Raw genomic sequence first — 25652 nt, 5'->3', positions numbered from 1 at the left:
AGCATTAGCTAATCATTAGGACAAAGCATGAATCTTAGTTGAAAGGTGTGGTGCTCCACGAGTGTATTCTTGGTTCAAAGATACAGTAAATATTTCTGTTGGAGGCCCTGGAAGCCATCAGAATGGCATTCACTTCTGCATTCTTTTTCAGACACTTTCAGAATCGAACATCCTAGGCAGCATGTTTGGTGATCCACAGACTAAGACATTTCTTAATGAAATTAGGGTAGCGTGACTTCAGTAGCAACATAATCCTTATAACAAAGGTTCTGAATTGCATATTAACACTAATGAAACACTTAAATACATGTCATAACTTGCTTAAAATTTTTGTTTCAGGATATCAATGGATATTATAAAGGGGAACTTAGATGGAATTTCAAAACCAGCCTCACATTCAAGAACACGTCCTGGGAGCAGATGTTCAAATGCTTCTCTGGAGGTGCTCTCACCAGAGCCAGTGTCCTTCAAGGTACTTTGCTGTTTAGAAGTGATTTAAACTCCTTCTTCCAACGTCACAATTTATAAATGAGGGTTGTTGTTAACATTCCATTTTGAAATTCCTCTTTAGAGTGTGCTGGGAGCACTCACAGATTTCTTGGATTTTACTTTAGATCATTTTATATGAAATGATCTTTATCTCCCCTCCTCCTCCTCTCTCTCTCTCTCTTTTTTTTTGAGTGAGGCTTATTTTTTGTAAGAAAGCCTTGTAGTCCAATATCTGCTATGCCACCATTGACTCTAACTATGAAAAAGACATTAATTTTAAAAATATAGTTTGGTTAAAGATCATGTAGTATATGTTTAGTTGGTATATTATCTGGCCATGACTTCCTTTTCTTTAATTGTCTCTTTTTCTTTTTAAAAAATATCTAAATGATGGTTTTTAAAGAATCAGGTTTTTTTGTCTGTGATATGGAATAATTATTTGTTTTAGGGTGTTGCAAACAACGATTTTGAACGTTGTGGAAAAAACTGCAAGTTTATGAATCCATACTCATTTATTCTTTTGATTTATGGACTAGACTCTGCATTGTGAAACTCTCAGAGTTTTTTTGGTCTATCATGATTTAGTGCAGGAAATAGAAAGCACTCTAAATGTTTCTAGCAACAAGGGATTGAATACAAGAAAGTCACTTCCTCAACATTAGAGCCATAAAACTGGTGACTAGACATGCAGAGATAGTCGGTTGTCTTTGCTATTTCTTGTCAACTTCCTATCAAGATGGCTTCTATCTCACTTCTGCAGTCTAAAGCCCATGAAGATACACCTAACTGGATGACCCTAACATGCATCCAGAACCCTAGCTGCTAGTGGCTTCATGAAATAGTTTCTAGCTTAGCCCTATTTTGTTTAATCTAACCCTGCATCATTACTATTCTGTGTGTGAACTCTTGTAGCTTGTAACAGTTCTTGATATCTGGTAGATGGGTCTCCCGTCTTATTCTTTTCTAGGACTGTTTTAGCTATTCTTAGCTTTTTATTCTTTTTGTATTTTAGGTCAGTCTTTCAAGTCCTGTGACAAGTACTGTTGGGATTTTGATTGAATGGCTTTGAATTTATAGATTAATTTGGAAAGAACTTCTAACTTTATGTTATTAAATCTTCACATCTATTAACATTGCATCTTATTAACTTTTTTGTTCCTAATTTAATAACTTTGTATACTGTAAAATTCACTCCTTTAAAAAATATTTGTTTATTTTTAGAGAGGGGAAGGGAGGGAGGAAAAGGGAGAGAAACATCGATGTGTGATTGCCTCTTGCGTGCTCCCAACTGGGGACATGGCCCACAACCCAGGCATTGCCCTAACTGGGAATTGAACCAGCGACACTTTGGTTCACAGGCTGTAACTCAATCCATTGAACCACACCAGCCATGGCTAAAATTAACTCTTTTTTGATGTATAGTTTTGAGCTTGGCAGATGTGAAGAGTGATATACCATCACAAGGTATAATACAGTTCCATTACCCCTAAAAAAGTCCCTTCTGCTACCCCTATGTAAACAGTCTGTTCTTAATCCATGGAAACTCTGTCCCTTTAGTTTTTCTTTTTCCAGAAGGTCATGTGAATGAAATTAAAAAGTATATAGATTTTGAGCATGGCTTTTGTCTAATGGCACAATGCCTTTGAGACTCAGCCATTTTGTTACATATATCAATACTTCACTCCTTTTTATTGCTGAGTAGTATTCCATTGTATGGATGTATCATGGTTTGTTTACCCACTCCCCAGCTGAGGAACATTTAGGTAGTTTGCAGATTTTGGTGATTATGAATAAAGCCACTATAAATATTTATATACTGAGTTTTTTTGGGGGGGCGGATAGGTTTCCATTTCTCTTAGGTAAATATCTAGGAGTGGGATCGCTGGGTTGTATGGTAAGTGTATGTTTAACTATAAGAAACTGTAAAACTGTTTTCTGTTCCCACTAGAAATATATGAGAGTTCCAGCTGTTTTTGCATCCAGCTGATAGTTCTTTAAAAACAGCCTTTGTAATAGGTTTACAACAGTAGCTCTTTGTATTTTAACTTGCATTTCCTTGGTGACAAGTAGTGTTAAATATGTTTTCATGTGCTTATTTGCAGTCCACATATCTTCTTTGGAAAGTATATGTTCATTTTTTTTGCCTAATATATATATTTAAATTTTGATTCCTGTTGTTGACTTTTGAGAGTACTTAATATATTCTAGATAATGATTTGCAAATATTTTCTCCCAGTCTGTGGCTTGACTTTTCATTCTTTTAACTGTGGCTTTGGAAGAACATTTTATATTTTCTGAAGTGCAACTTATTAATTTGTTTCTTTTGAAGATTGTAGTTTTTTGTTATATCTAAGAACTCTGTCTAACTCAAGGTCCCAAAGATTTTATCATGTTGTTTTTTCTGAAAGTTTTCTATGTTATGTTTTACATTTAGGTGCTTTGTAGTCTCTTTTGTTACCAATGAAAAGGCTACTTTGTAAACCCAATATTTATTTGAGTGTGGGTTGTCTAGTTCAGATTTTTTTTTTTCTGGTTGCTTTGTTTTCTCTTTGTCTTTGTATCTACTATTACTTAACTAGATATGGATTTATTTAATTTATCCTCTGGAGACTAGTACTTCTTCAATCTAAGAATGTGTATATTTTGTTTATTTTGAAAATTCTCAGCCATTGTATTTTCACATTTTAAATATTTAAAAAATGTCATTTTTTTCTATTTCATCATCCTGGAAGTCATATTAAATGTCAGCAGAATCTTTTCCTCTATCCTTCATGTCTCTTATGTTCTTTTAAATATTTTCTATTCATTTATTTTTCTGTGTTTTATTCAGGGGATTTTTTTAAACATAGATTTTCTCTTTTTTGAATTATTTATTTTACATCAAATCTGCTCTTTAATCTATTCATTGGATTTTTAAGTTTAGTGATATAGTTTTAATTTCTAGAAGTTCTTTTTATTTTATTTTTAATCCATCTGTTCTTTACAGATCTTGATCTCATTTTAAAAAAATTTAAAAATACCAATTAAAATATTTATATGATTATCATCATTTTAATATATTAAATTTTTTGTTTATTATGATTCTTGGTTATTGTTGGTAATATGTTCATGACTTTTAAACTTTTGGAATGTAAGCTGGAAGTTTTATGGAACCTGATTTGAAACTATGTTTTCCAGAGCAGGTTTGTGTTTGCTTCTACCAGATGCTTCGGAGATGTATAACTAGTATGAATTTCTCTCTCTCTCTCTCCCTGCTAATTTGTCAGCTTTAAGTATCCCAGAGCACATGGATGATGTAAATTGGAACCCAAACCCACATGAAGCATGGCCCTGTAGTTGCAAATTCTCAGGGAAGGCTTTTTCCCACTTGTGTCTTCATTCTTGCCCTGTGCTTTTGGCTAAATGTATTTCTCACTGAGGATACAACTCTTTGAGGCATCTAGCTTTATGGAGCAGGAGAGGGAAGGTTCCTTTCTATCTCCTTGTCATTTTCTTAAAATATATTTATTTTTAGAGAGAGGGGAAGGGATGGAAAAAAGAGAGAGAGAGAAACATTGATGTGAGAGAGATCCATTGCTTGGTTGTCTCTTGCATGTGCCCAACATAGGGGACTGTAACCCTGGCACGTGCCCTCTAGTGTCTTTTGGTTTGCAGGACAGTGCTCCAATCTACTGAGCGCACCAGTCAGGGGGACCATCTCCTTGCCTTGCATGGATCCAAGGCCTACTCTCTTACCCTTACATGGGTGTTAAAACCTAAGCCCATAGTTTTCTAAGGCCAGCACATCCTCATTTGCCTCTCTTTGTTACTCCTACCCCATCCCCAACCAGGATCCAGTGCAGCTGCTTTAAGGATTTATAAGGCTCCTGTTACTAGTGTTCAGTTTCCTTTTAATTTCTGTCTACTGACAGTTTCCCTAATGTTCTTGTGAGCTCATCTATGTATTTCTAAGTAGATGGAGGGTTTTAGTTTATTTTCTGGAGACCAAAGCTGGAATCCAAAATCAGTTTTAGGTTCTTTAGTCTCAAGCATAGGGGTTATGAACCTGAACTCTAGTCATGGGTTCAAATTGGGTTCCACTGACTATATTTTATATGATTTTGGGAAAATTACTTTGGCTCTCTCTGCCAGTTTTCTCATCTGTTCAAACCTCATAGGCATGTTTTAAGGATAAAATGAGATAAAATATTTAAAATTCTTAGAATACTATCACCTAGTAAGTATTCAGTACTTCTTAGTTACTGATTTCAATTCCTTAACTCAATTGGTCAGTCCTTTCTATGTTATTCATAGCATTCAGCATAAAGTCTGACACATAGTAAGTATTCACAAAATATGTGTTCAATAAATTTAGAATGAATATTTTCCCCCTTTATGTAGGTAAGTTGATTTACAAACAACGGACAAAATTTAGAGTAGCATAGAATTAGTATTTATGCTTATATATTCCTGGGTGATGATTTTTTTTTAAAACAGCAACTTCACAATATTGACACACAGATTTTAATACATAGATTAGTATTACTTTGTTCAAGACTTATTTAAAATGAAAGCATCAGTGATCACTTCAAGTAAGATTTTATTTTAACCCATAAGCTACAGTTAAAACTCTAGCATATTTATTAGTTAATAAGGACTTTGATAATTATATCAGAAGGAAAGCTTCCTAAAAATTCTGATTTTTGTTAGATTCATGGAAAATGAGTAAGGTTTGTATTAGTTTGTATTAGGTTGGGGAAGAAAGCCACAGATATACTGCATTCTGACTGCTGATTGCAAATGATTCAATGTCTAAGAAACCTTGTATATTTCAGAATAATAAATCCTGGAATTTTGATTAGTTTTGTTGTTCAGATTTAGCTTTTATTAATATCTTACCAAAATATTCTGTGTGGCAGAAATGAATTTAAAATGCTAGATTTTAAATGAAATTTCTTTAGTGATAATAGATATCTCATTCTAAAAATTTTGATTTATTGTTGCTTATTAATATTTTTCTTGAAAGAACCTATAGTTGTAATTTGTTTAAAAATCTCACATCTCTCAGGTAGGTAATCTAATTGTTAGAAAGGTTTTTATAGGGTATTTACTTTTTCCTGGGACTAACATGCAAGATATGAAGTGGGGGACATGGAGCAATGAAAAATGGATGAGGAAAGTGGCTTTGAGAATGACGAAGAAAGGAAAATCATACACCTAGGCCACAGGGTAGGAGGGCAGGAGGGTTAGGAACAGGGAGACCAGCGGGCGGTGCGTGGGCTGGGGAAGATATCTGGGGCACTGTGGGTAAAATTGTGTACTGAGCAAAGCTTGCCTTTTGTTCTCCACCTTCATCCTTTTGCCTTATTACTTCCTGCTCATTCTAAGCGTTACGATTACATGGGATGATACATGTGAAGGGTCTTTGTGTATCCGGAAGTGTGCTATCTGGGTATATTGCTAAAATCTAGTTACCTTTTGTATATTCTATATTTCTCTATATACAAACTAATTTTCAAGGTAGGGTTGACTAAATTAATTTATGCTGTGATGTAAATGACTGATGAGGCTCATGTGACCTCTCCCAGCAATTTCAGCATTTTCATAGAACTCTATAGCCTTAAGGATTTACTGGATATTATGAAATATCAGGTTTTATGTGACCTTTGATTGAAATATGTTTTTGGACAGAGGACCCTCTTTAGCACCTCTGAGATTACATAAAGTAGGCACAGTTTTGTTTGTTTTTAATTTGGGCCTCCACTAGTTTCATTCTATACTGGATCTGTTTTCTTCTCTGTTAAAATGAGTAGCTGTGCCTTTACCATAGGGTCATTGTGTGGAATGAAGGGGGCAGTATGTGTGAGGTACTTAGCACAGGACATGGCTAATAGTTATTCTTCAATAAATGGTGACTCTAATTATTGTATCACCGGCTCAGCTCAGCTCCGCTGGGATTTATGTACTAGTTCAGGCGAACAGAGATGCCCCTGCAGTCCTGTACCCCTGGCAGTTTATTCTCAGCACCACCAACCTTCTGCCTTGGAGATTCACAAGAGGGCACAGATTACAATAGGGGAGATTGATCACAAGGGTGCAGAGGGCTGAGCCCTGAACGGCTGGAGCAGCCAGTCCTTCTGTAGGGAGGGAAGAGGTATTCCTCTCAGAAGTTGGCTGGCTCTCTCTCCCTGAGGTTTTGACTCTCCTCCTTGGGCTGCGTTCACTTCCATCTTGTCTCTCACTGCCATGCACAGTCCTCAGGGCCCTATGATCTCTTTTCTCCCAACTCAGACATGGATGTCTTTTCTTGTTCTCTCTCAGGAAAGCTCCACCAAAGTGGTGTTTTCATAATGAACTTCGCTAAAATGGAAAGAGAAACCATAATGAAAGAAAAAATATGAATAGCATAAAAATAAATTAATCACCAAAGCACATGGTTCTGACTTGAAGAATTTCGTGAGAAGCACATCTCAATTCAGACTATTCAATTTTCAGCTGTTCAGTAGCCAGCCACACATGGCTAGTGGCCATTATATTGGACAGCGCTGCTCTAGACCTCGCTTCGCACTCTTTGAGTGTAAGCTCGGGGAGAGGGGGCATCGCGCCTCATTCCCAGAGCCTGGCAGCAGTTCTTTTCAGAACTGGTTCCTGACTTTTCTCCATTATTGCTAGAAATTGCTACCGAATGCTGCGTATTTTTTTTTGGTGCAAATTGTTATTAAATTTAATTGTGTAGTTAAGTTGCATTTAAGTAAAAAGTGTTATATTCCTAGAATACTTTAATGCTAGTGTAGGTGTGTTCCCCTATATACTTCCACTATCTAAAATAGTCTAGAAATTTAAAGTTTTAAACCATACATTATTTTTGAAAAACATTTCTTTGGAAATAATTTTTAGGTTGATACTGAAATCAAGTTGAACTCGGATAAAGAGGGCCACTCAGAAAGCAGTAATACCCAGGGAGGTAGAAACAGCAATGATGATAAAGGGGAAAACTACTCTGAGAAAATAAAACTGGCTGAAGAGGGGTTAGGTGAAGATTTGAACTTGGTTCAACATCAGATAATCTCTAAATGTTCAGGTAAGTGATTGGCTAATGATAATTACAGATATTAAGTTATTAGAATTAGACATGTTTTTTATTAGCTAAGTAGAAATAATTTAAAAATGAGTTATTTTTGTGAACAAGCAGTCATCAGTTATTTTTAGAATATTAAGAGTCCTTAAATATACTTAGAAAAATAATGTTATTTAATAAAATTGTTATTGTGATAACTTTACATTAATCAAGTAGGAAATATTTCTGCATTTTATTACGTGATTTATTGATCTTCTTGATGACTAAAATTGTACAATAAAATGTATCCTGTAATTTATAAATACTTTTTTAGGGATATTCCCATTTGATCTTAGTAACTTTTGGATTTTAAAAGACTCCTGTATTCATGGTTATTAAATTAATACTGGTCAGAGTGAATTAGAACAGCAGTTCTTAAAATGTGGTCTGCAGAGCTCTGGGGATCTCTTGAGACTCTTCCAGGGGCTATGCAAAGTAAAAACTACTTTCATAATAATACTGATATAATTATTAGTTATATAGTTTATCATAATACTGAAATAATCTGTTTGCTTTCTTGTCCACTGAATGGACATTTGCATTGGTAGTATAAAAGCAATGTGGGTAAAATTGCTGGTGCTTTGCCCTAGCTGGTGTGACTCAGTAGATTGGGTGTCATTTCGCAAACTGAAATGTTGCCGGTTCAATTCCCAGTCAGGGCATGTGCCTGGGCTGCAGGCCAGGTCCACGGTTGGGGACATGTGAGAGGCAACCGATTGATGCTTCTCTTTCACATTGATGTTTCTCTTCCACTTTTTCTCCCTTTCTTCCTCTCTCGCTCTAAAAGTAAGTAAATAAAATCTTGTAAAAAATTGCTGATGCTTTAGCACAAATCAAGGCAATGGCACCAAATTGTACTATTAGTCATATTCTTCATAGCCAGGCACTGGCAGAAAAAAGAAATAGCCAGTGTCATTCAAGAATGTCTTTGGAGCAGTAAAAATTAGTAATTTTATTAAATCTTGACCTTTGAACACACATCTTTTAATATCCTGTGTGGTGGAATCGAAGGTACATATAAAGCAATTCTGCTGTATTCCAGAATGTGAAGTTTGTGTATGAACAAAAATACCTGTGTGGTAGTTTAAGCTGAGCGCTGATGTGGCCACTTTTTAAATGGAGCCTCATTTTTACTTGAAAGAATGACCAACAGAAAAGCTATTATCATTCAGACTTGGGTATTTGGCATTCATTTAAAAAAAAAAGAATAAAATGAGTCTATTAACTCAAAGAAGACGATTGACAGTATTTTTTTGTCAGTGATAAAATATGAACTTTCAAGTGAAAGTTAGAATTTTGGAAAACTTACATATGTCTCTGTGAGCTTGACAGTTTCACAGTACTTAGACTTTTCTTTCTTTCTTTTTTTTTTTTTTTTGGCTCCCCATAGGGGAATTGAACCAAAGTCTCCTGAGTAGTCTTTTCTGATAAAAATTGGTGGTCATACTAACAAATATGATTTTTTTGATATTGTATACTGCAATATGTTAACATTTTTGAAGGTCAACATGATTTCAATAAAATAAAACAGAACGACTGTTTTCCAAATGGCCAATACAGGGTAAAAGATCCCTTAACATGAAAGAGAGATCCATGGATTTTGATGGAACAATACAAAAAGCTCACTAATATGTTTGCAGATTTTTCATTACAACTAACCTTTTAGAGACCACCCCTTGAGTTATATAGTGTCAAAGAAGAATATTCACCATTATATGAAAAGGCTATTAAATTTATCTTCTTTTCTACTATATGTGTGAGACCAAATTTTCTTCATGCACTTCAATTAAAATAACTGATTACAATAGATTGACTTCAGAAGCAAATACAGTATTCCCTCACTCATTGCAGGTATTACGTTCTAGACCCCCCCATGACAGGTGAAAATCCGCGAAGTAGGAACCTTACATTTATTTTAGTATTTATATATATTTTAAGGCTTTATAAACCCTTCCCACACACTTATAAACCGTTCCCAGTCCCTTATTAACCTTTCCCACTCCCTTATTAGCCTTTTCCACACTTTTGTAAACACTTCTTACATTCTTAAACATATTCTACACTCTTAAACCTACGTAACTTCAACAACACACGTATACAGTACTGCAAAATCCCACGATATAGTGAAAAATCCGTGATAAATAATTAAATATAATATTTAAAAAAATCCCATGATACAGTGAGGCTGCGATAAGTGAACTGTGATACAGAGAGAGACTACTGTATAAGAATTCAGCTGTCTTCTATTAATGCCAAATATTCAAAAATTAAAACAATGCCATTCTTCTCAATATTTTTTTGAAAAGATAGTTACTTGCCAAAATTGTTCTATTTATGTTAACATATAATTAGTAACAATATTTATTTTAAAATGAATAAATGCTTACAATATTTTTAATTTTTTATTTCTAATATTGTAATTATTAATAGATATAACTCATATAAAGAAAAGCTACTTTGGGTTTTGAGTAATTTTTAAGGCTGTAAAGGGAAGCTGAGATTCATAAACTGTGAAAACTGCTGATTTAGAATATGTTGGGGATAAGATCAGCTCTCAAAGTTAGGCTAGGTGATTCAGGCTTACAGTTATCAGGAGAAAAGATATTGTAGTTGAGGTCAGCTATCACCCAGTTTCCACTGTATTTGTTTAATATTGTTTCAGTATTGCATGAGTTACTTCACAGCGCCTGCTATATAGACCGCCTATGTACATGGAGCCTTAGAATGCTAGGACTTGCGGATGGGAATTAGAACTACAGGCTGTTACATTTGAAGTACATAAACAGTAAGATTTGCAAAGCCTCCTTATTAATATGATGAGTATTCTTTTTGGATAAGCTTATTCCCTTTAAAATATTTTATTTACTTTAAAGAGAAAATAACATGGATTATAGAAAACCACCATTGGACTGTTTGGATTTTCAGAAGTCTCAAAATTTGGCTTTTCTTAGCATAATATGCCATTTCTAATTACCTAAGCTAGGGTAGCCGAGTCTTTAGTATTGGAGCATTTATGCTCATTGCCAGATTATCATCTTTCATCAGATTTCACAGAGGAAGTATCTCCTAGTGGTAACGAGTTTTGGCTCTAAAGTCAGACAGATCTGGGTGGAAACTGACTGCCATATACTACTTATATCATTTTGGATATGTATGTAACTCAGTTACACATTAGCCTCAGCTTACAAATTTGTAAAATGGGAACAATAATTATAGCACCTCACAGGGTTATGATGAGGATTAAATGAGATAATGCATATAAATAAAGCACGTAACACTGTTCCTATCAGGTAACTCTGTAGATATTAGCTGCTATGATGAAAGTTGCTGAAGAGTCCCTAATTTCAAATAAGTTACTAGCAATTATTCACAACTCAAGAATATTTTTAGGTACATTGAGAAAATAGAACAAGTGGCAGGGGCATAGAGAAAGGTGTTGGGTTACATGGGAGCACTTTTCTGAGTTTGTTTTTTGTATGTTGGAACCGTTTTGTGTCACTTGTGGCATGCTATATTTACCGTAGCTATTGTGCACATGCCTTCTCTTTCAGTTAGTCTGAAGCAGTTTTGGGATAGGGTCTTTGTCTTATTCCTTATTTGTTAATTATGAATATAGAAGGGATAGCAGAATAAAGGAGAAAGACTTTGGGATTTAAAATCATACAAGACTCATTTCTGTGTTCAATACTATAATTTATTAGCTATTTAAAAAGATCTAGTTATCTCAACTGTAAAATAGATACGTGTCTATTTCACAGGATTGTTAGGTACTTATGTGAAAGAATACATGTGAAAGCACCTTGTAAATCAAGATATTTGACCCTGATGTTAGTTATTACTATCAGCCATAAACATTTGTTCAATGAAAGAGGAAATAGTAAAAACAAAACAAAATAAAGCTTTAAGGTTTGCTAAACTTCAAACATATTCCTACTTTCAACACAATATAGATGAACCCAAATTAAAAGAATTAGATTCTCAACTTCAAGATGCTATTCAGAAGATGAAGAGGCTTGATAAAATATTGATGAAGAGACAGCATAGAGAAAAAGAAATTAAGAAGCAAGGTTTAGAAATGAGAATGAAGCTGTGGGAAGACCTAAAGGTGAGTATTGTATAACCACGTTTTGACATGTAAGAAGCAATTTCCTCTGTGGTAAGAAGAGCATGGGTAGTTATTAATGTGGTCTGCATTTATTGGTTTATTTAGTGGAGGTAGGTCACTTTTCAGCATTCAGGCACTGCACTGGCACTGCTGTGTTCATCCCCATGGCAGCCCAGTAGGCCTCTTCCTATGTCGGACTGGGGCTCCTCCAGCTCTGGAATAGAAAGGGGTGAGATGCCTGCTTTCATTAAATATGTATATCTGCTTTTTCTTCAGCAAGCTTACATTTTGGAGATAAATATACAAATACACAAAAATGTAACCTCCTTGTTCTCATTATTATTTGTGACCAAGTGGGGGAGTTCATTATTTCAAATGCTGGTCAAGACCTTTTCGGGAAGCTGTAAAGTGCTTGAGGTTTGAGGTCTGGGACCATGCTCTGTTTGCTTCTGTCTGAATCTTTCTAGTGCTCAATTAACTTTCCTTGGCCTTCTTGGACGTCTTATTCTCTGTAGTATTGAGGGGTGGATGTTGACCAGATGTTGGCTCTGACTTGATATATAGCTATTCGCTCACACTTGAACTTTTGCAATTTTAAGGTAAGGAACATTTTAATAACTGGTTGTTTTTGATAAATTCCTCCTTGGTCAATTGACTGACTTTGGAGGAAATTTCCCAGACAACAATATTAATTAATAATACAGTAATTAAGAATACATTTTACAAGGTTCCCAGGAAGACCCCTAGGTTGGAAAGAAAGCAAAATACAAAATGCAGTGCTTTAAACTAGAGAAATAATCTATGTAAATTTTAACAGAAAGAATTAACCTATTACTTATTTCTATTGAATCTTGAAGCAAATTTTTACTTTGGAAATAAGAATTATAGCTAGAAGCATAAGAAAATACAGGAGTAATCTTGAAATGTCTGAAATTGTAATTTGATAATGTACTCAGTTATAAAAATATTAAACAGAAACTTAAGAAACCTGAAGCAAGGTAATTATGATATAATGGTAGACATATATTTCAACTCTGTGACTATTTGGTGACAGAATTTTGTGGGGATAGGAAACATTAATAGAGTTCCTAATTAAAGGAATAAAAATGACCTGAGTCTTCTTGTTTGTATGTACACAATTGGAAATCACATTGAAATTTAACAAAATATCAATATTGCTTTCTCTTCTCATATTTAAACTTTCATTTCTCTATCATTAGTCTGCAAAAAATAGTGAAGCTTTGCCAAGTAATGAGGAAATGGAAAATACAAAAAAGTTTCTAGCTTTGACTGCTGCATCAGAGGAAACTGTTGGTGAGTTAAATTGACTCATCTTTATTTTTATCTAAGAATCACAGAATATTTGGATGAAGGTAAAACCCCCAATTTAATTATTTTTCTTTTTCTTTGTGAGTTTAACTTTTTTTTCTTTCTTTTTAGATGAAATGATCACATTAGGTAGGATTATATGAAACTATCTTGTGCTTAGGTCTATTTCAGAGGTTTTAAGGGCTTATATCTGCTCAAAGGTGGGGGGACAAGGCAGGGAAAAATCAGGAAATAGACAAAGTATGTCTTTACCTTTGGTCCCTGTGTGTCTTAGTTGCCTCTGTACACCCGCTTTGTGCCGACAGTCCCCTGAAGGCCTAGGATCCTCCTGTGAGGTATCTTCCTCAGGCCTCTGCAACCCCTTTCATAACAGTCCATTACTGATTCGTCCTATTTTCTGTTCTCTCACAGTTCTGTTTTTTAAAGACCAGCCAATTAATTTTGCACATGTGTTTCTACTTCCCCACTTGTATGTATGCATATTTATGATTCCTCTCCTCATCTTCCTTTTTCTTCTTTTTCTTCTTGTATAAATCTGTTATGTTAGATGGTGTCTTAGACTGGCCCTGGGCAGCCTGTTTGAGACGACCAGCAATCCCAGTCTGTGGCTGTCTCCTTCTTGCCTGGCTGGTCCCCGCGGTACTGCCCTGCCCTGCTGGCTTTCCGTCAGCACAGGGTCCAGGAGTGGCTCATTTAATTACCTGAGACCACTGCCAGTACCACCTTCACCTGCCTCCAGAGGGGGCTTCTTGTGCAATTGGGAAGGTGGAATCCCTGGATCACCTTCCGGGGGTGCTCTTCAGTCTTCAGGGAAGATGGAGGGAGTGTTTCCCTGCCCCTTTGCCACATGTCTTGGTGTGTCCCAGATTATTTCCGACGATGTATGGTTTCTGGTGAATTAGCTGTCAGTTTCCTGTGAGGGGCCAATCTGTGTAAAAGGGGCAGCTCTTTCCTACCAGGCTGAGCAGGGCCCTGAACACCCTTTGTTGACCCTGTCTCTAATCTCTCTGTTCTGCTGGTGTCGGTGGATCCAAACCCGAGGAACAGTGCAGCTCTTAGTGTCTGGTAGAAGCTCTGAAAAGGCCCATTCAGAACTTTTCCTTTTTTCCCCTGTGGCCCCTGAGAATGGCCTCACTGATCTGCAGAGCCTGTAATCCCGCAGGTGGGGGGTGGGCATGCCTACCCATGAGGGGACCTGCCTGGCTGCAGGGAAACTCAGGCGGCGTTCAGCTCCTGGCCTACTGCTTTCCCAGGAGATGCAGCTCGAACTCTCCACTCTGCAGTCCCCTGCTCACCAGCCTTGCTGCGTTGGGCCCACAGTGCCTTCAGCATGACTCTGTCACTGATTTCTTTGTTGGCGGAGCTCCTGCGTGCGAGTGCATACACGCCCAAGCACAGGGTCCCTGCAGAGTCTTGAGTCTCTCTTCAGCTTCTCTTTTATTTATTTATTTTATATTTTAAGTATATTTTATTGATTATGCTATTACATTTGTCCCAATTTTTTCCCCTTTGCCTCCCTCTACTTGGTATCCCATTTCCCTCCATCAATCCCCCACCTTGGTTCATGTCCATGGATCGTGCATGTAAGTTCTTTGGCTTCTCCATTTCCTATATTATTCTTAACATCCCCTTGTCCATTTTGTTCCCACCAATTATGCTTTTTAATATCTGCACTTTTTCATTCATTCTTCCCCTTTTCCCTCCCAGCTGATAACCCTCCATACCTATGATTTTGTTGCTGTTCTGGTGGTTTGCTTAGTTTTTTTTAATTTTTTTATTTTAAGACTCAGTAGTTGATAGTTGTGAATTTGTTGCCTTTTTAATGTTCATAGTTTTGATCTTTTTCTTAAATAAGTCCCTTTAACATTTCATATAATAATGGCTTGGTGGTGATGAACTCCTTTAGCTTTACCTTGTCTGGGGAGCACTTTATCTGCCCTTCCATTCTAAATGACAGCTTTCCTGGAGAGAGTAAGCTAGGTTGTAGGTCCTTGCTTTTCATCACATTGAATACTTCTTGCCAGTCCCTTCTTACCTGCAAAGATTCTTTTGAGAAATCAGTTGATAGTCTTATGGGAATTCCTTTGTAAGTAACTCTCTGCTTTTCTCTTCCTCCTTTTGAGATTCTCTCTTTATCTTTAATCTTTGGCATTTTCATTATGATATGCCTTGGTTTGGTCCTATTCATGTCCAACTTGCTTGGAACTCTGTGTGCTTCCCTGACTTGTATGTCTATTTCTTTCACCAAATAAGGGCAGTTTTCTTTCATTATTTCTTCAAATAAGTTTTCAATTTCTTGCTCTTCTTCTTCTCCTTCTGGTATCCCTGTGATTCAGATGTTAGCATGTTTGGAGATGTCTCAGAGTCTTCTTATACTATCCTCAGTTTTTAAAATTTATGTTTCTTCTTTCTGTTCCGATTGAATGTTTATTTCTTCCTTATGTTCCAAATCTTTGATTTGAATCCTGGCTTCCTTCCCTTCACTGTTGGTTCCCTATAGATTTTTCTTTATTTCACTTAGTGTAACCTTCATTTCTTCCTTTATATTGTTGCCATACTCGATGAGTTCTTTGAGCATCTTGATCACCAGTATTTTGAACTCTGCACCTGATAGGTTGGCTATCTCTGTTTTGTTTCGTTCCTTTTCTGGAGTTTTGTTCTGTTCTTTTACTTGGGCCATATTTCTTTGCCTCCTCAATTTGGCAGCTTTCCTGTGATTGTTTCTGTGTGTTAGATGGTGAGCTGCTTTGACTCTCTGTAAAAGGCACCTGTAAATTGTGTGGGGTGGAGCCTTAGGTAATTGCCAGGGTGGAGCAACCTGCTTCACTGCTTTGTAGCTCTGTGTGGAAGGAGGGCTTGGAGAACGGACTGGCTTCTGGAGGTTTGCCTGGCACTCTCCCCATTTCCAGTCATTTCACCCACTTCTCATATGTGACTGCCACCCTTCCAGCTGTTGCCCTGGTGTTGAATCCCAGAATGGGTGGGTTTGTATACATTTTAAGACTGTACGGGTCCTTTAAGCAGAGTTTCCTGAAAATCTGCAGTTTCTTCCACAACCCCAACCCCAACTAGTTTTTATAGCAAGAAGTTGAGATTTATCTTCTTGGTGCTGCAGCCCTGGGCTTTAGGGTCTGTCCTCAGGCTGGGATTCCTCGTTCCCTAGGTGTCCCTTCCAATTTTTATCCACCACTCATGAATATGGGACCGCCCATGCCTGTTCTGCCACTGCCACCCCTACTGCTTCTCCACACCACAGCACGTCTCCTCACCTCTCCACCCTGTCTCTGTGTCTCTGCTCCTCCTACTGTCTGGATGATTGTGGTTTCTTTAAATCTTTCGTTGTTGGACTTACATACAGTTCAATTTTTTACAGTTCTGGATGTTATTTGTTTTGAGAGTTAGTTGTATTTCTTTCTGTGGTTGTGCAAGGAGGCAAAAGCATGTCAGCCCGTGCCTCCATCTTGATTGGAAGTCTCAGCTTCTATTTTAAAAGAGTTTCTATGTGGCTCCCAAACTTCAGCATGGGGCCCTGAGGGGCTTCTTCTCTGCTCACTCTACCTCCCCAAAAAGCCTGCTGGTGCCTCTGACTGTTTTATATGGTTTCTCTCTGGCTCTCTCCTGGATGGCACTGGGAGAGTTCGGCAGTAATACTATAACAGGAGGTGGTGGTGGGGTGCTTGCGCTGCTCCCTTCTGTGAGTTTTAGCCCCAGGCTCCCACCGCACTCCCAGCATGGTCTCTGCAGCCAGCCCTCCCCTAGCCACCTCTCTCTGCCCAGCTCCTGATCTGATCTGCAGCATTCTCAGTCAGCCTTTATCCCGTTCACGGTGGGTCAGGGATGGGGAGGTGGCAGTGCTATCCCCAGTAACTACTGCGTGGGGAGGAGGGCACAGAGACACATCTGGGCACCAAGATTCCGGCACTCTGGGGGCTTTTTCCTGAGGAGGATATTTTAAATTCCTCAAAATGTGTCCCACCCCAAATCTGTGCAGCTGTAAGTGCTGGGCTAGGCAACGGGCTGAAGCAGCTGCACTGCCAGGAGAGCCAGGACTGCCCGCTCCCAAGTTCCTGCAGCTGGGCAGGCTCTCTCCCACTCATGCGTCTGCACACTCATCTACATACATGCTCACTCACACTGTCACGCACGCTCAGCTGGGTTTTGAGTTGATTGCTCTGTGGTTTAGCTGCAAGACCGGTCTGGGGCTGGGAGCAAGTGGATGGAGCATCAGGCAACTCTGCAGCCATCTTGGATCCTCCAATTTCTTTTGTTTTAAGTAACCAAGTTTGTTTTAATTTGTGACAATCGCTACAGAAAACTAACACACTTTTGAATAAATTCCTACAAGACAAACTACTTAGTCGAAGGATTGGATGTTTTAAAGATTTTTATCCATGTTGACTTATTGAAAGGTTATACCAATTTAGACTCCTCCAGCATTGTATCTGAGTATGGTTTTCATAGGTGTCCACAACAACAGTTGTTTTTGTAATTGTTTTTTTAAAATGGAATCACAATCATTTGTATCTCTTATGGAGGTTGAATATTTAATCTTTTCATTAGCCATTTTATGAATTACTTGTTCTTTTATAAAGTGCGGTATCACTTTTTATTGATTATGAAGGACTTCTTTACATATTAAGGATACTAATTCTTTGTCATGAATATCAAATGTATTTTTAAACTTATTTTTCTTTGATTTTGTGGTACTTCTTGCTCTACCAAAGATAACATTTTAAATTTAAATCAGTAATTTCTTTTATGTAATTGTTGCTCTGCTTTAAAAGACCTTTTTCAATTTAAGATTATATAAAAATGTACCTAAGTATTCCTTCAGTAGTTATTATTTTATGATATAATTGTAGATGTTAATTTACTTGGAATTTGTTTTGGTGTCCTATATGAGGTTGAAAGTTGATTTAGTTCCCCTGGCCCCCCAATTTGTTAGCTTATTATCTCAAAATCTGTTATTGGGAAATACATAATTTCCCCACTTATTTGAAATGCTAACTTCATTCTGTACTAATTGGGTCTATTTATAACATTTCTATTCTGTTGCCTTGATATTTCTGTCTTTGTTGATGTTAGTATTGCACTGTTTTGATTATTGTAGCTTTGTAATGCATTTTATTAGGGCAGGTATTTGTATTGTCTTTTTCAAAAATTTTTTTTGCATAAAATGTTTTTCTCGAGACTATTTAGCAATGACTACATTATTTAAGAAAAAAGACTGCAAAGCACCTCTTATAAAAATGCTTTTTTACTGACCAAATTGTCTAAGGACTATTGAATGAAGATTATCTGTCTCAAAAATTTAAACTTCTTATATTTTCTTTCATATCTATCTGTAATCCTACACCTTCATAGAATTAAGATTCCACCCCTATTCTAAATAAAAAGCATGGACAGTGTTAGGAATGTGGTTCTGGGTGGATATGTATTTTAGAAAGCAGAGCTAAATGCTGATATTTTTAATAATGGATAAGACAATTGATGAGGGGTTCAGTGGGAGCCTTTTGACATTAACCTTTTCAGTCACAGAGTTCACTACCAGGTGAACTTTTGGCCTCGGGGGGCAGACTTTGGTTTTCGGTTGCCCTTTCCTCAAAATTGAATCAGAACTATCAAATACATTAATTTTTAAAGCTCATGACATGTATATTTGGTTTAAACTTATAGAGCTCACAGTGGTAGCTCTGGAGTCAAATGACTATTGTAGGTCTTATAGACAGTTTCAGTCCTGTTATATTAGTACTAATGATCTAACATGGAAATTAGTTGGACCTAATGAGCTGAAAACTGAAGTTACCAGGGGCTTGAACATTATTTCGAAGAGAATCATCACTTTAAATTACTGTATTAGAGTTTCAATTTTTAGATTTTGAACTCTTAGTCAATTATTACATATTGGCAAAGCAGATAAGATTTATGAGATTTATTTATATTGAATATCTATCTTTATTTCATTTAAATTTTATTTATATATTTATCATTTATAATTATAATATTTATAAAATTGATTTATTATATATTGGTGGAGCAGGTAAGATGCAAAAGTAGGGTTGATGTACAAGAATTGGGAAATAAAAGACAGCTGAACCAAACGTCTGTTGCACCTCACTTTTGTTACCATCTGTTTTGATTAGCTTACACTTGACCAGTTCACCAAAATGAAGAGCCATTATGTATTGTATTCCTGTTTCTTCAGATTTAGTTAGAATTATTTTGATAACAGGTCTTTTATAGAAAGCAGATTTCTTAATAAAACTTTCTGCTGCCTCTTTATATCATAAGTATGTATTTAGCAGTTACAAATCTAATTTTTAAAAATCTTTAAAACAAAAAGAGATAGTATTTACTTTAGACTACATTATTAACCTAATAACACATTTAAAAAATGTTTTACATAACAATTATTGCCTTACTCCAAAAGAGGAAAACCTTGGAATCTTTGGTTTAAGAAAGGTATTATTAGCAGAGTATGAAAGAAGTAAATAGAAGTGAAAGAATTCAATTTGACCACATAAGAAAACTGGGCATGGGGTTCTCTCTTTGCATTGACTCTATAAATCTAAAACTGTTCTAAAATAAAATTTTATTAAAAAAAATTTGACCACATAGCACTGATTTTTGAAAGTCTTGTATTCCTACTATTACAACATAGCTATTCACTGAACTTTGATTGCCTCTTTTAATTAAAAATATGAAAAATTAATGAATTAAATTATTTTGATCAAGCATATATATAAGTTTTAAGGTGAAATGTTCCTAGAAGGCTTATTATGAAAACAAATCTTGTGCTGTTTCCCTCCATGAATGTTTTTTATGAGGAAAGCGCAGAGCCCTTATAAATTGTCCAGCAGATGGCAGCATCTAGTTAAAATACATATTTTCAATAAAGTTTCCTGAAGCTGTTAGAGCCAGACACATTTGGACTTGAACTTGAAACACAAGTGTACAAACATACCCAAAGCTACTTTCTACTTTTATTCTTATTTTTTCCCTTTAAAAAGGGAGAAAGCCTTAGGGTGAGTATTCTTTGTCTCTTCCAGTCATTTCCTTAGCTTCTTTAAGAACAATGTGATGGACTTTGGACAGGTATCACAATGGCAGCTTCCAACCTGTTTTCCAGCCCCCAAGCACAAAATACATCCTAGTCCCCTTCTCATGTCACAAATAACCAATAGCACAAAAAAAAAAAAAAAAAGAAAGAAAAAGAAAAGAAAAGGAAAGATACTTGTTGAGTTGTTATTTTTGTTATTTAGTTTTATTTATAGGTACTGAATGCAAAGAGGCCTTGACTTTGAAAGATAAAAGCTCCATTAAATTGATTTTAGCACATTGTGACTTCATGACCCAGAGTTAATAACCTCAAGTTTATTGATATTTTGAAGTAGACAGTACTGTGCTTGCTAGAGATCTTGGTAATATTTTTTTTATTTAAATTTTTAAAAATCCTCACGAGAGGACATTTTTTCATTGCATGTAGAGAGAGGAAGGGAGCAAGAGGAACACTGATATGAGACAGAGACAAAGATCAGTTGCCTCCCATATGTGTCCAGACTGGGGATCCTATGCACCTGGACTGGTGATCTTACGTGCTCAAACCAGGGATTGAACCTGCAACCTAGACATGTACCCCGACTGGGAATCAAACCCGCAACCTTTCAATTATGGGACAATGCTCCAACCAACTGAGCCACACCAGCCAGGGCTTGGTAATATTTCAAAGGTCTGTCTCACCCCATTTCTGAGAGATCACTTTTAAGTTTTTCTAGAGAATGTTGTGAAAATCAAAACTTTTTACTATACCAGGAGTTTTCCCTTAGTTTTTTAGTATTATCTGATGGATAGAAATAGAATTCAATACTCTCTGAGACAGATACATTCAATGATAGGGTTGTTTGTTATTGGTGTTTTTCATAGGCATTATTCGTTTTTGCCTTTGTCACATTTGCCTCCTGTATTTCCAGCTCCAAATTTATGTGTGTAAGCCCACAACAGGAACATATTAATTAATCATGCCTCTTACAATCTGTGAATATATCTTTCTAAGTGCTTTGCTATGAAATTCAGCTATACGATACCTCTGCTTTTGGGTATTAAAATTAAATATTCAAAAAAAAATCTGATAGTCTCTTTCTGCTCTGATTTGCAAAGGACTGAGGGAGAAAATCATATAACTGTGCTAACTGGCACACCTAAGGAATTTTGGTTTTTAACCTCTGTGAGTCTCAGTATTGCCTAGCAATTTCTTCCGCAGTCTCCAAAGCAGCTATTTCAAATAGTTTACTGTGCATTTAACCTTTTAATCTTTTCTTCAAGTTCTTCACTCTAAAAGTCTTACTGTCCAGAGAAAATTGATCAGCTGGGTGGGAATACATTCCATATTCTTTCTTTCTTTCTCTGAACTGTACTCTGTGCTCCTCTGTCCCCCTTTACTCTTACCTTAGATCAGCAATTTTCAACATTTTTTCCTCTCATGGCACACATAAACTAATTACTAAAATCCTGCAGCCCATCAATATTATATTTTTTGCTGATCTGACCAAGAAACAGATATAATTTTGATTCACTCACAGTGGACAGCTATTGCTATGTTGGCTGTTGTCATTTTTAAGCAATCTAAGGGAAAAGAGGTCAGTGCCTCTGACGAAATAATCAGATATTGCATGTTTTAAAAATTCTGACTGCACACCATTGTGCCTCCCACGGCACACCATTTGAAAATTGCTGCCTTAGATTGAGGGAATATGCTCTTCTAGAAGGCCAAAGTCAGTAACATTTCATTTCCTTCACCCTGCCCCTGACTCCTGTTCCATCAGTCATTCTGTTTCTCATCTAGAGCTTCACTCTCTCTTTTCTGCCTCCTTCTCCTCAGTTTACCATACTTAACTCTTCTAGTCTTAAAACAGAATCAGAGAGCCATCAAACCAAGCAAACATACATATAAAACCTCCCTCAGTTCTTCACCCTACCCCCAAACAGATACCACTCAATTTTCCTCCTCTCCTTAAAGGTCAGACTTCTTGAATATATCCCAAGAATCCTGAAATACCAGTCAGAAACCTCTATCTTCAATAGCCAAGATCTGGGAACAGTCCAAGTGCCCATCAGTGGATGAATGGGTAAAAAAGCTGTTGTACATTTACGTCAGTGGATACTACATGGCTGTGAAAAGGATGAAACTATCTTTTGCAACAACATGGAGGGACCTGGAGATTATGCTAAGTAAATAAGCCAGAGAAAGACAAATGCCGTATAATCTCCCTTACATTTAGAATCTAATTAACAAAATAAACTGACAAAATAGAACCAGAGGCATGGATATATGGAGTAGACTGACGGCTGCCAGAGGAGATGGAGGAGGAGGGGACTGGATGAAATAGGGTGAAGAGATTATTTAGTCAAAGAACATATATGCATAACCCATAGACATAGACAATAGTGTGGTGATGGCCAGCGGGAAGGTGGGGTGCTGGGTGGATGAGGGCAAAGTGGAGAAAAATAGACACACTTGCTACCAGGTCAATTTCCAACCTCTTAATTCCTCAGTGGTATGCATTTTCTCCTATATGTCATCATTGGTCCTCCTAAATTCTTAATTTAGTGACATACTTCCATTTTTTGTCTTACTTTACATCTCCATAGCATCTGACACAGTTGACCACTCATGGAATAATACCATTTTTACTGGATTCATTGTTCCCTGCTAGTTTTCTCTGTTCCTCCCTCCATTCTTTACGGCCTATTGTGGGAACCTGATCCTCCTTTTGTATGTTTTCTCTATCTTGGTTAATGGTCTCACCATCCATCCACTCTTTGTGATGGTTAATTTTATTCATCAACTTGACTGGATCACGGGATGCCAGATGTCTGGTTAAGCCTTATTTCTGGGTGTGTCTATGAGGGTGTTTCTGGAAGAGACTAACATTTGAATTGGTGGACTGAGTGGAGTACATTACCCTTCCCAAGGGGGATGGGCATCATTCAATCTGTTGAGGGCCTGAATAGAGCTTAAAGTTAGAAGAAGGAAGGATTTGCTCTCTCCCTGACTGCTGGAGTTGGTACATTGATCTTTTCTAGCCCTCAGTGACAATTAAATTATCTCATTAATTCTAATTATCTCTAGCCGTTCGTTTTGGATCTTGTTAGTTTATGATCTCTGGGTAATAATGTTAACTTTTGTGTCCTTCTCAGTCATTATTCATATTCTGAGAACTCCAGAAGGACTTAGTGTTGAAATTTATTTAATGCATTTCAATATCTATTTAAATTATCATAAACTTTTTCTTACTTGACAAAGTTTTAAATTTAATAAATTTAAACACTAAGGGAGTCTTTTATTCCTTGGTCAATATTTCTTTGTTATGGAGTATTATTCTCTTAAGTAAGTACCAAATTCGAATGGCTGAATTAATTCAGAATTTTTACATCTACATTTATAAGTTAGATAAGTCGTGTGTGTGTGTGTGTGTGTGTGTGTCTATGAGAGAGAGAGAGAGAGAGAGAGAGAGAGAGGGATAGAGGGACTGGTGGTGTCCCCATGTGAATGTATATTGTGGTGTTGGGGTAGGGGTGGGATTGGGGATAAATATATATATGTATGCTTTGTTTGGCTATGTTAACTTCATAAAATAAATGGTGCTGGCTGTTCATTTTCTATGCTTTGAAATAGTTTATATAACATGGGGATTTTCTGTTCCCTAAAATTATGAAAGATTTCACTGGAAAACCATCTGGTTCAAATAATTCCTTGGAGGCAATTCTCTGACTTATTTTTTTCAGCTTCTTTCATATTTACTATTGTATTTCAGTTTACTAGTCTTATGAAGTCAATTTTGGCAATACAACTGTGTCACTGAGATTTTAAAGTATCCATTTCCCTGGGATTTTAATTTTTAACCACATAAAATTTCATATACCGTAGTATTTTTATTTTTGTAATTATTTTTAAATAATAATAAACATATGTTCTTTGATTTTCAAGAGAGAGGAAGGGGGAGAGAGAGAGGGAGAGAGAGGGGGAGACAGAGAAGGAGACAGACACTGACCAGGGATTGAACCCACAACCTAGGTCTGTGCTCTGACTGAGAACTGAACTCACAACCTTTGGTGTATGGGATGACACTCCAACCAACTGAGCCACTCAGACAGGGCTACCATAGTATGTTTAAGTAATAATTCTCCTTATTGTTTATATGTTCCTAGTTCTTATTTCTAATTTTGTTCATGATTTCTTTCTATTTTTAATCTAGAAGTTTTTTTAAAGTTAACTTTTAAAGTATAATTTTAGATGTACAGAAAATTATGAAGACAGTACAGAGATTTTCTATATACCTGCAACCAGTTCTCCCTATTATTAACATTAGTATCATACCATTAATTACAACTAATGAACCCGTTTTGATATATTATTAACTAAAGTCTATAATTTATTCATGCATTTGGTGTTTACCTCATGCCCCTCTTCTGCTCCAGGATCCCATCCAGGATACCACATTACATTTTAGCCATCCGTTTCTCCTTAAGCTATTCTTGGCTGTCTACTTTCTCAGACTTTCCTTGTTTTTGATGACTTTGGCAGTTTTGAGGAGTACTGGTCAGATATTTTGTAGAATTTTCAGCAATTGGGATTTAAGTCATATTTTTCTCATGATTTGACTAGGGTTGTATTTTCTTGGAAGACCACAGGATGAAAGTGCCTTTCCATTACATCACATTATCCTATCTACATAATTTATCACTGTTGATGTTAACTTTGACCACCTGGCTGAGGAAGTGTTGGTCATATTTCTCCACTGTAAAGTTCCTGGATTTTTACCCCCTTTTCATTCTGTCATCTTTGGAAGGATCTACGTGAAGACCATACTTAAGGAGTAGGGAGTTAGGCTTCACCTCCTTGAAGGCAGAATATTTACATACATTATTTTGAGTTATTATGCATAGGGGATTTGTCTATTCTCTCATTTACTTATATCAATATAGACTCATGGATATTTATTGTATACTTTGTATTATAATCCAATAGTACCTTATTTATTTTCTTGCTCAAATTTTTCCAGCTTTGGCCATCGTGAGTTGTTTCAGTTGACTCCTGTGTCCCTTTGACATACCTCCATCATTGTGAGTTTTGTTTTGTTGTGGTTGTTGAGCACTTTCTTACTTCTTGACATTACAAGATGCTCCAGACTCATCTTCTATATATCCTACTTGAGTCCTAAATGTAGCCATTTTTCCAAGGAACCCTGGTTCCTCTTATTGGAAAGTCTTAGAAACTAAGACTTTGATGTTAGGTGTGCTTGTCGCTGCTGGGGAGTTGTTGATTCTAGACCTTCTGAGAAAGGAAATATTTGTGTGTATCCTAACTTGTTATACACATATCTATGAATATTTCTATGTGTAGAAATTGTCATCGCAAGATGTCGATTCAACACGGGAGGAGACAGATACCGTGTCACTCCCGAGTCGGACTGCACAACCATTCTTGGCGGCGCAGATAGACTCTTAAGAAGCTACACCATCGTCTCTCGAGACGGACGGCTGCCGACGACGAATCATCCATATCTCTATTAAGATAAAGATGAGTTCACACTAATGTCTCTGACTTTATTACCACATGGATCATTCTAGCCT

At 36.5% G+C, this 25652-nt stretch overlaps 1 protein-coding gene across 3 annotated transcripts in view; it reads left to right on the top strand.

The window, feature by feature from the left end:
• The first annotated feature begins 346 nt into the window (after positions 1-346).
• The window catches only part of FSIP1 (fibrous sheath interacting protein 1), a 184874-nt gene continuing 159568 nt past the window's right edge, over positions 347-25652 (top strand). For 2 of the 3 annotated variants that reach the window (XM_090271951.1, XM_090271953.1), the window contains exons 1-4: positions 347-472; positions 7366-7549; positions 11536-11690; positions 12911-13004. In XM_090271951.1, coding sequence (XP_090128077.1) covers positions 347-472; positions 7366-7549; positions 11536-11690; positions 12911-13004 — 559 coding nt within the window. Of the gene's footprint in view, positions 473-7365; positions 7550-11535; positions 11691-12910; positions 13005-14999; positions 15007-25652 lie in introns of all 3 variants that reach the window. The other variant, XM_090271952.1, reaches the window with a different exon arrangement.

This window comes from Furipterus horrens, unplaced genomic scaffold (assembly GCF_987537825.1).
Source record: "Furipterus horrens unplaced genomic scaffold, mFurHor1.1.pri manual_scaffold_3, whole genome shotgun sequence".
In the NCBI taxonomy this organism is placed as follows: Eukaryota; Metazoa; Chordata; class Mammalia; order Chiroptera; family Furipteridae; genus Furipterus; species Furipterus horrens.
The sequence above is the reverse complement of the archived record's forward strand: the minus strand, read 5'-3'. Positions and strand labels throughout refer to the sequence as shown.